This window comes from Acanthaster planci, linkage group LG01 (assembly GCF_054643075.1).
Source record: "Acanthaster planci isolate LZ-2023a linkage group LG01, COTS_SCS, whole genome shotgun sequence".
Lineage (NCBI taxonomy): Eukaryota > Metazoa > Echinodermata > Asteroidea > Valvatida > Acanthasteridae > Acanthaster > Acanthaster planci.
This window is the reverse complement of record NC_141777.1, coordinates 35,156,405-35,167,929: the sequence shown is the minus strand read 5'-3', so window position 1 is coordinate 35,167,929 and position 11,525 is coordinate 35,156,405. Positions and strand designations below refer to the sequence as shown.

At 40.3% G+C, this 11,525-nt stretch overlaps 2 protein-coding genes across 2 annotated transcripts; both read right to left on the bottom strand.

The window, feature by feature from the left end:
- Positions 1-464: 464 nt before the first annotated feature.
- Positions 465-3,945, bottom strand: LOC147800698 (uncharacterized). The gene is made up of 5 exons (XM_087136637.1): positions 3,931-3,945; positions 3,333-3,431; positions 2,861-2,977; positions 2,216-2,309; positions 465-814 (listed from the first exon to the last, which is right to left on the bottom strand). Exons 1-5 carry the CDS (start codon positions 3,943-3,945, stop codon positions 465-467), a joined length of 675 nt encoding a protein of 224 aa, XP_086992763.1.
- On the bottom strand, positions 3,357-11,407 carry LOC147800697 (carboxypeptidase A1-like). Its single transcript, XM_087139844.1, has 4 exons — positions 11,237-11,407; positions 6,143-6,224; positions 3,931-4,243; positions 3,357-3,431 (listed from the first exon to the last, which is right to left on the bottom strand). The coding sequence occupies exons 1-3, from the start codon at positions 11,296-11,298 to the stop codon at positions 3,956-3,958; spliced, it is 432 nt and encodes a 143-aa protein (XP_086995970.1). The 5' UTR covers positions 11,299-11,407; the 3' UTR covers positions 3,357-3,431; positions 3,931-3,955.
- Positions 11,408-11,525: the final 118 nt, after the last annotated feature.

Sequence of the window (11,525 nt, the reverse complement as noted above, 5' to 3'; positions counted from 1 at the left end):
TTTGTTTGTTTGTTTGTTTGTTTGTTTGTTTGTTTGTTTGTTTGTTTGTTTGTTTGTTTGTTTGTTTGTTTGTTTGTTTGTTTGTTTGTTTGTTTGTTTGTTTGTTTGTTTGTTTGTTTGTTTGTTTGTTTGTTTGTTTGTTTGTTTGTTTGTTTGTTTGTTTGTTTGTTGGGTGTTTGTTTGTTTGTTTGTTTGTTTAAGAGAGACTTGGAAGATTTGACCATAGTGGGACTGTTCTGTTGTTAGGCTGAGCACCATGAGGTCACACCACATAAAAACAATGAATCTGTTATTTTATGAAGGGGGAACTGCTTGATTAGAATTGAAAATTTCGGGAAATTATCAAAAGTTCGATTTCCTCAGTGCTTGCTACAAGTTCATTCGTTTCTCAGTGGCAGATCTTGATGGTAAAAGTAGGCATTACCAAACTCCACACCAGCTCACAGAAGTCAGTAGGTGGGTGGTTAGGGGAGATGAGAAACTTTGTTTTCAAGTTTGAGTCGTCTGCCAATCAAGAGATAGTTGGTCATGATCTTGCTCGGTTCATACGGCATTAACGTAGTCCGGTCGTTCCATCCCACATACTCTGGTATACCTACCAACTCAGCGTCATCACTAGTTGCAATACTCGAAGTATAGCTATACGGATAGAACCAGTCCTGGCCGTAGCTGTGGAGATCCATATGGATCATGAAGGTCTGACTTTTCTTCAGGCTGAGCAGCCAGTCCGTCATCAGCTTGAGTTCTTGAGCTTCATATGCGTAACTTCCTTTGTAAATTTCACTACAGGGGTTGCTGGAGGTATCATCGCCACCTGGACAAAGTGCGCAAAGTTCTTGTTAACCATGTTCCACGTATTTACTGAGAGTCATTTCCAGTGTGGTTATTACTTCGAACGGATAAAGAAAAAAAGTGTAAGCAGGTACATTCCCAGATGGTTGAGTCTTTTAGTTTGACTTGAAAATCTTTTAGCCTCAAACATTGATTTTGGTCTCTCAAATAATGTTTCTTTCCATGCACTGTGTCAGTGCTTCTCGTTCTGTAAAACCTGACCCTTTGTTTAATTACCTCAAGGGTAATTCTTGGGACTTTAAGGACTTTAAGGACCCATGAAAAAAGCTATGAAAAGCACATCCACACCCCAAAAGGAAGATCCATTCAAGAGTATGCTTGTATCTCATTGGCATCTAAGGATCGTATAAATCTTAACAATATCCTTAGAAATGGCAACGACAAAATGTGTTAGGATCACGCCCTCATCTTTTGCACAAATTTTGGCCTCATAAAGTTTTGTTTCAGAAACACACATGCCAACACAACAAGAAATTTCTGAACTTTTAAAGAAAATTTGCATGCCCCACGAATAATAGTCCTTGAATTAAATGAGATTCGAAAAGGGTGTTTTATAACTTAAATATATATTTGAAAATGTTTCTTGTAATACTTTAATTCTATATTTCCTTTGTGGCAGCAAAAAGGAAAAAATGCAACTTTTTGGTTTTATGCTCACGAAATTTCCATTCAGAGCTTAAGCGTGACATCTTTGCCAGTACATTAGTGGTTCGATAGCTGTGTGTGTACAAATACATACAACACTTCTTAAAAGTCTCTTAGAGAAAGTTCTACTTTGTACTTGTTTATCAAGTAAAGTAACCTGTTTGGACAACGGTAATAATTCTTTGGATCCTTGTGGGGGCAAGTGTACAGACCAATTTTATACCATTCTTATGCTCTTTGACAAGTAGTTCCTTGTGCGACAGAAGAAAACTAGTGCCCACTATATTGATAAGAGAAGTTTCCAAGAATGGAAAAACTATCACCCTTTTCTCAATTTCATTGAACAGAAGTATAAAAATCTCGTCTATATACTGCATGCAGTAATGTGTTTGAAAAAGAGCTGACCTGAATTCCTACTTCAAGTTTCCTTGAACTGGCTGGCAGACATCGTTTAAATGACTCATATTCTTAAAATGCAATTGCAAGAATTACTCAAAAAGTTATAAAAGTATACGCATCCAACCACCGATTAATAAATACCTGTTTAACTACTGAATAATGAATTCTTGAAACCTCATTTCAACAAACCCTTTCCACCCATACAAGAGCCGGATCATTATCTTTAAGTAAAAGTAATGCCTTTTAACTCAAAGTCAGTTCCCACAAATTTCTCTCTTTGATTTTTTTTACCACATATTAAAATACGAAGTAAGATTACCCCATTTGTAGCCATAGTTTCTGTTCATGGCGATTCCTTTACAGAAAGAAGAAACTTGTTGACGATTCTTGCGCCACAAACGGTCGAAGGATGGCTGTAAAAAAATTAAAGTGTACTGTATTATAAACTGCCATTGGTTCTTCACTCAGTGGAAAATTAGAATGTCTGCAAAAATTGACAATTACTTTTGGAAGCCCTAGGAATTGAGAGAAAAAACACGTTGAAAACGTTTATTGGTCTAAGTTGTCTTAAACCATATTATTTGGTAAAAGCTGGTAAAATTAATACATATAACTACTATCTGACGTTCTGTGCCACTGGCGAAAGAGTTTTATTTTGTTACCAACAGTAACAAGATCCTATTGCAGCCGTTGATCTATTGTATTTGGAGGGTGCTTTTACGCATATTTTATTGATAGAAGTGGAGCGTCTTCCAGCCCTTGGAAGTGCTAGTGACGATCAAGAGATCAAGAAGAGACAAGAAAAATCACCCATCATTTCTCGAACTTGTGTGTATGCATTGTTACGAAGCTGTGTCAGGGACGTATTGAAACAATTTCACTCTCAATTCGACACATGCGAGACACCTACCAAGAGTAATTTGATGAGCAATCAGGTTACGGCATTGTTGAAAATGAGACTTACCGATTCTGGGCGAGTGTAGTGGTAACCGTCAGGGTTGAGTAGAGGGAGAACGTACCAGTCAAACTTGTTTAAAAACTGGGTGGCTACGCTGTCTCCACTTTTGAAGGCTGCTACGAACTGGCAAATTAAACAGAGCATCAGAAGGGTTGACTCTATGGGATCGGGAATATCCTGTTGCTATGAGCATTTAGGGCTGGGTGAATGTGCATTTTTTGAAGGTCACTGCATAAGGTACATGTCACTTGCAGACATTTGACGTGTTTCAAAAAAGCAGCAGAATATGTTGCAGCTCAGGAGATGAGCTGCTATTCCAACCCTACACGAGTTTGCTACTCTCTGCAGAGAAACCTCGAAATTTCCCTCATCAGCATTGTGTTTGTTGCTTGGGGAACACGCGAAAATACCTGTCAACTCTGGATCTTTGAAAAGGGGAACATTATGTGGGTATGAGATATGCCATGCATTTTCTGACCTTTTGGAGGAGGTTGAGGACAGTGGCAGGTGCGATCCATTCTCTACCATGTAAGCCCCCTTGGGTGTAAGCACCAAGCCGGCCGCTCCCTGTAGAAATCTGTAAGAGGAAACGTACTGTTCAGCACGTGGCAGAACCTAGAAAATGAACTTTAGTTTGAGAAGCGCGTATGTAAAAACATTTATGTTGACAAGGTAGCATTTGAGTAGAACCTGTTTTTCTTGTTGAAAAGTCGATAACCGTATACTTGCAACAACCAACTTAAAGCTGATCGGACTGGGGTTTGTAATGCTGTTTGCTTGAAGCGATGGGTAATGATGAATCAAAATTCAATTCTAATTACAAGTACTAATCACTACGTCAGTTTCTAAGTCCCGCTTCTTTTTGTTTTGAGACATAAAACTGTATCCTAAATAAGGGTAAATTCTTTTCATTTTGTTTTTATCCTTGTCTCTATTTTGACCTTTTCATATAAATGGAGGTAAAAGAGGTTGAAACTCCTGACCATCGCTAAATTTGAGGAGATAATCTCCCTGCAGGACAATACCAAGTAGCTGTGAACTAAAGACAGCTGTGCACTATGTTGTGCTTTTCTCACCTTCAGTGCCTTCATGGCAAATCCCTCAGCTGAATCCCCCAAATAGATTTCCTTTATGGTAAGGGAACTTGTGGACTCGGTTTGGCTGAAGTCTGTCACCCAGTCCGTTGTAATCGAAGCTTGCCAAGGTTGTGGCCTTCTCGCGTGAGGTGATAGCTCTCGTCTCTTCGTCAATGAGGGGTTGGAGGTTGTCAATGTATACTTCAAATTCAATCCGCAACTCTTCCAAAGCTTCCTTGAGCTTGTCCACGTGCATGGGAGGCACGATCACTTTACTGGGTTTGCCGACGGCACTGGTCTTCAAGAAATCAAGCTGTAGGTTGGCAGTAGTAAATGAAACCATTTCATTTCTACTATTGAGTTATGTTTTCGGTATGCACGCATTTCTTCTTTTTTTCAATTGTTTGACTTCCAATTTTATCAAATGAAAAAATTAACAATTCATCGCTTTTTTGAAAAGACTGGACTGAATGCGGCTTCGGGCGCATTCAACGTGATGGTGGGGGAATCAAATAGTAATATCTTCTCAGGCTTCAGGTTATAATATTTGATAAATAAATGTACCGATTACTTTCATTCCTACTCTCCTGTGAAGTATTATCTTTCAAAAAAAAAAAGGCCTGGGGTGGGGGGGGCACGTTTCCCCCTGCCCCTGCCCCGCGGATACATCACTGGATTGAATGTCTCGCAAAGTGTATGGCATGCCTGAGTCTACGTATAGTTTTTACGTACATAGCAAAACCACTGGGTCATTCCATGTCAGTGCAACACACCTTTTGATCTTAGATCTTCAGATTTTGGTAATGATTTCTGCGCTTGTATGCCAGTTTTGTATGTAATCTTTGGAATGCTCCAAAGAGTTAAGGATGACAACATTATGATAGGACGTTACAAAAATATCAGCACCTTGGTCTGATACTTGGAATTCAACGGGTTCCACAGCTAACAGCCCTAGATGAAATGGTGGAACAGTAGAAAGAGAAATTGGCTACAGTTGAACACAGCGAGACTGGCTTCACTTTCTTACACTCTTTCCAAAGAATTAGAGTATTTGAAAAACAATATACAAGTTTTAACCCTAAAAGACACTGGGAGAGGGGGAAAAGTCTGCAGCATAAATGTGAATTTTGATCTCAACCAGACGTATGGTTTTGTTTTTGGAGTCGTTTGAAGCTCATGGCTACATGCGAAAATGATGTCCAAATGGCTGCAAAGAGTTGCTCTAATAGGCCCTACCCTCAAAGGCTCAATCTCTGGAAAACAATGCGCTGCGGTTAGGGTTAAAATTTGTGCAACACTGTTGACTTGCATGTACTCAATTGTGGCTATGCAAGGTGCAAGGCGAAGTACTGTAGTATAGTAAGTACATGTTGTCTAGCACCCTCACGTGTTTTGCCCAGTCAACATATGAAAGCTCCTTAGTCCTCATACATTCAGACTCAATTACCGTATGTTCCTAAATTTTTCAAATAGTCTCCTCAAATAAAATGATGATTTTGTGAGCTCTGGCTCTGAAAACCATTCAAAACTTAATTAACCCTAACTGTTCCAATCCTCCGATATCAATACATGATTTTACATGCACCTTAGGGTTAATTTCATTTTAGAGCATAAATTAATTGCGTTCATAATTCCTGTTTAAGGATTACACACAAAATTGACATAATTATTCTAAGCTGACCAATTGTAGAAAATTACCACATTTTTTATTTTAAATACCACGGAAAGATTTAGGCGGATTCTTCTAGAACAGGAAATACTTTCATAAGTAATCGTACATTGTTTTTAAAATGGGTTCAAAGGTCACAAACGCTTGTCAAAGGTTATCTTGACTCTTGATTCACAAAGCTAAATTTCCACATCGGTGAAAGGAGCATGTTCTTCCTATTATTTTGATACCGCATTTGCATATATTTGATACAAAATGAGAAGGCTATCCGTCATTTTCATTAAAAGTCAGAATTTACGTTTAGTTAAAACAGCCCATTTTTGTTGATCTCTGCCCTGACCACAATGAAGTTCGGATTCCGCTTAAAATTGACATTCATTTCTTTTTCATTGATGTCAGGCGCAGCAGTTTTTACCGAAATCTGAAGACCTCAGAACAAAAAGTGTGTTGGTCCGACATGTAATGACCTCTCTGCGGATTAAGTCTCAGATTCTTCTAGTCAAGAATGCTTCTTTAAGGTCTATAAGACACTCCTGTACATACGTCGTCGAAGAGTTCCATGTCCAAATCCATCATCTGTTGAAACTGAATTCCTGTTTTGGGTGTGATTTCAAATACTTGATACCTGAAAAAGGTGGAAAGGTAGAGAATTAAGGCAAACTGTGAAAGCTGTCTTTCAGAAAATGTTTTTTTCTAAAATAATCTTCACACACAACACAAGGGAGGATTGTCTAATTGGGCATCAAAGTGAGCCACGTTGTCGTGAGATAAAAGTATTCCACACCTTTCTCAGTGAGATAACTAGGCTGGTGAGCATTGCCCTTCCACATCCAGCCAGTGTTCGATATAGGAATTAATGCTTGCCTTTAGCTCTTGCACACTGTTCTATGAAATAAGAAGTTCTCGGGAATCCCTTTGGGGCGCACTAGTTTCGTGCGGGCAGAGTTGTAGATCGAGTCACTTGACTTGGACTCGAGTTACTTGTGACTTGACTTAGACTGGCAGAAAATGACTTGTAACTTTACTTAGTTTTGCACACAACGACTTGTCACCAACGCAAGTCAGAAATGTACTCAGTCAAACCTATTAACGTTTTAAATTAGGTCTGTCAATTTGAGCCTTGCGTTCTCAAGAAATCAGCGTAAGAATTCTATCGGCTCGTGATTTCTATTTCGGTTTTTTCTGCCCAAGGCAACGTCTGAATCACTTGGATGCGGCTTGAAATCACAGATGACTCGATCAGCCGCCTCTGGTTGCTACCATATAAGACTCGTGCGTAATTTCAGGCCGCAGGCAAGTATTAAAAAATTCGGACGCATCATTCATCGGAGCCTTATTTATTTATTTCATTTCTCTGGAAACATGGGTAAACAAAACCAAAAGTAAAACATAAATGCATATGATGAAACAGCTCTATCAACAGCTCTGATATCTCGTTGGTTACTGCTGCCACAGACAGAACAACATTGTCCACAGTTTGCCAGAGAAAGTTATGTAAAAAAAACCTTCATTTGTGTGCATCTGCAAAATGCAACATCATGTGTCAGTCTCCTCATTGCCAGAAGGAGTTAAACGAGTAAAGACGCCTCTCCGTATGTACATTTTTTGGTGCGTTGCGTACAGGCTGGGTTCATGCGTTTCACTCACGGACCCAAAATCAACTCCATAACATAATACACGTGTGGGTTGCATTCGGCCGTCAGAATCAATTTTGACGGATACGCACCGCGAGGCGCAAGTACTGACGCGCATATGGAAAGGCGACGTTATATGAAATGGAGGTTTTACACAGTACATGTCAAAAGTAGTTGATAGTAACCCTCCATACTCGGAATTGTAATCTGTTGTCTTAGAAGGCCCCAATCACTCTTATTTCCATGAATTCTCAGAGACCGTTTGCAATTTCCAAGGAGATTGTTATACCCAACAAATCTAATGGCTTGCCCACACTCGATTCTGGCTTGAGACTTCAAGCTGTTACGTTGAAAAAAGTCATTAAGATTACCATGAAGTGACTGGTATACAATGTAAATAAAGAACGATCATTTCAAGTAAAGAAACCCTCTAGGTTTCACTGGACCTCTTTCATGGAGGACAAGACAATAACACTTTTCTTTTTGATTTGATCTGATAGAGGCTTTGATAGTTTAATAGTGGTCTAGGATCAAATATCTTGTCCTTTTGTTTGTCTTTTGTCCTACTTGATAAACTGATGTGACTGTAGCTGAATAGGCAATATTTGTGTCACCTTAGATTTCAACAGGTTTTTGCGCTTCCCAAGGAATTGACTTCCTATTTCCTCTTTTATTTTAACCATGTCTCTGAGGCTTCACTGGCTGAGACAGTCTCTGTTTTCAGTACCAAAGGAACAATACATCCATGGGAAACGTGGCAGAGTGTGAAAAAAAATGTATAGTCCACGTTCTTATGCTACGACACAGGGCCAGCTCAAATCCACGAAGAGGACGGAGCTGACATTAAGAGATTCACTCTCCTCATGATAACACTAACTCTTTGTTGCACAAAGCTAAACCAAACAAGCAAAAAGGTTCACCTACAAATATGGATCCATGGATGCCATCCATCTAATTTGTGCTTCATTTCAATTTGTAAAGCACATCAAAAGGGCCGGTACTGACGCTGGGCATAAATTAAAAACTGAGGAATGACTTAATCTACCCAAAGCAAACCGACGTGGACAACCAAATCAAGGGCCGGCAATTTACCGAAAGAGCTATTATAGATTTAGCATAAAAAACTGCTCTAAGGGCAGTGCAAATCCAGAAAGGCATCTTTGAAATTAAATCCTTTGTGTCGCTACTGCACTTTATATGTAGCACACCATTTATAGTGTTTGTTCAAGTTCTTATTAACATGTTATCAACTAAAATTATGAACAGCACGTTACTTTTCAGAATCGTCCTGAGATCCTTATGGATGTCATTCAGCAGGACATTCTGAGGATTATGTGCCTCCATATTTCTTGACGTGAGCATATTTATTTCATATATAGGTGTTTATATAAACCAATTTCGGGGTTAGACGTCTTTGCACAAAATTGGCCAACATATTTCAAACATGAAATGCGTTTTTGCAAGTAAAGAATTGTTGAGCCTGAAAAAATAAGCATCAAATATTTAGCTGTACCTCTAACGGTCGAATAATAGGTCGACCCTCTCAAGTGTGGCCGCCATATTTGGCCGCCACATTTCCAGCAATTTGTACAACAAAAAATGAACCTGACTCTTGAATGCACATGTACATATTATCTGGATGTCGTTCAGATTACGTTGTACCCTTTAGTCTTACTTGAATAAATAACAATAATGTATCAAGGTCCTTGAGCCAAATATCATTGCACTTCGTGGTCATTTTTCCCACTGATTTTCCAATAAATACCATTTGTACAATGCCAAATGAATCTGAATCTTCAATACACACACATCTGGATGTTTTTTCAGATTCCCTTGAGCCTTTTAGCCATACATAAACAACAATACAGAAGTCGGCCCCTTATGCCAAATACGGTATTTGGAGCCAAAAAGAGTGCCCCCACTCCTCAAAACATTACCAAGGCCATAACTCTGAACTATGCTAAAATTCGTGCTTGTACGTAAAAACATATTTTTTCCACCTATCCGCTTAACAGGGCTACACATAAGAGGCGAAGTTGTGTGTAACTAAACGATGGCTTGACAAGAGCATTGGAAATGCAAGTCAAACAAAGTGGATACGGTACGGGTATATCGCATCGTATACATAAGGGGGGGTGGCCCTGATGAGCGTGAGCGTGAAGCGCGAAACCCTGAGCGGCGTGGGGTCCAGGACCCGCTCAGGGGCCTGGGAAATTTTGGAGTATAGTTGCTCTGTGTTGTGATTTAAGACAATTACTGGCTACTTCAGCAATTTTTTTTTACAAATGCTTATGTCTAATATACATTTTAATTTAGGATTTGGAAAGTAGTGGAAGGACAATTGCTATATTACATGTCCCCCCGTCCCCCACCGCTTGACGCTGGTGTGTCTCTCTCGGCCAACGGTTCGGACTTGAGATGGTGGGCCGCTCGATGCTGCAACTTTCTCCACTCGGTCAAAGCAAAGCAAGCTTGATTTGGGGTTACCCCCCGCACTTTATCATAAGAACGGGTGTTCAGAACTACTGCACTATTCTCGGAAATGGTCCAACTCCAGCACTACATTAGGTTACGCTAAGGGTTTCGTCCCGCCGCACCTGACCGACGAGCTAGCCAAAATCATGCCGTATTTATAGGTTTTAGAGGCTTAGATATCAAGACAATATGAATGTCGTTAAAGCTTTCAACCATTGGGAGTCTTCTATTTCAAGGGTCACCTGACTTCATGCTAGAGTCGTGTGCAAGAATCATCTGCGAGCGAGCTACTCATGTTAACACGAGTACACTCATAAGCGCTCAAACGGCTGAAGTACGATAGGTCAGCGTGAATATACTTTAGCTGGGGGGTGTAATGCTCACGCATCCTACTCGTGTTAACAGGAGTAACCTTGCGAACGCATCCTAAGTGTCGTGTGTAAAAAGGGCGAAGTGCAGAATAAGACGTCACGTGTACAAACGTCTAGTTTCGGGTGCAAAAAGGAACTACACAATCATTTTGGAGAATGACCGACAGTTACAAAGTCAGAGGTAACCGAATATTTGCATTCAGGGAACCTCACCACGCCAAACCACACAGCCACGTGGATGGAGAAATTCCAACATGCCAAATTTAGCAGAGAAAACACAAAGACAACGGAGTGAAGGAACACGCGAACACGCCAGAGGGTAGCATGAATAACTAAAATGTCAGCGGCCTGCACATTTCCGTATGCAAAGCTGAGATAAATAAGAGACCCTGGGAACGCAAGGAATGAGTAAAACATGAGGGCGTTAGAACGTCTTATCAAAGGTTGTGGGTGAGCAACAGTACACCTGGTATATCGCACGAGAAAGTGTGAGTACATATGTGCACATGTAACTAAAACTTGCAAGACATAAGTTGCAGACGAGGTTCTACAAGGGAAGCCTTTACTCCCCTATCCCCTCCCATAAATTGCAAAAGGAAACAGCCGTAGCTAAAGTCAAAAGGTGATGTCAAGTGCAAAGGGCCTACCCCCCAAAAAAATGGCTCTAGGACTACGGCCTGTTAAGTTGATGCCCAGCGCCGTTTAATTTTTACAGCTAGACAAAATAATGTGCGGCTTGACTTGTACTTGGTCAACAAATTTTGACTTGCTCGTTTGGAGCAAATTAATTTGTGACTTGACTTGACTTGGTCTGTGATCAAATGACTTGTGACGTGGCTTAGACTTCCAAAAGTTGTCGTTAAACTTGACTTAGACTTGCAAAAACAGACTCGCTACCACCTCTGCGGTTGGTGTTGATTACAATTATGTCACAGCTGGAAATGCAACATCTCAGAGAAAAATGAGGCTCGGGGAATTGTCACTTTTAAAATGTACAAGAGAATTTTAGGGTTCTTGTGGAGTATTCTCAAGCAATCATACTTGACTTTATCAAGAAAACTGGAACGAATATTTTCGTAGTTTTCGGTCTTTTTCTCATTAAAGTTGCAGACATCCTTAACGTGGATGACTCCCTAAAACTATATCAAGAAACTTACCCATCGTAACTCTTTCCGTGCGAGACGGCGAAGAGCGTCATCAATACAAATAGCGACTTCATGGCGTCCTAATTCTCTAACCAGAACGGCTCGCGCTGCCACAAGTTGACTGGCATGGGCCTCCGTAGGTGCCTCTTTTTAACAAAGATTCTTGGCACGAGGCCTGTCACGCAAGAGTTGCAGACCGGAACAAATGAAGATGCAGATGTTGCAGCTCTCAAGCGGAGCACAGATAAAGCAAGATAAAACAAACTGGAGTTATCTGGTCTAATTCCTCTGTGCAAAGTAC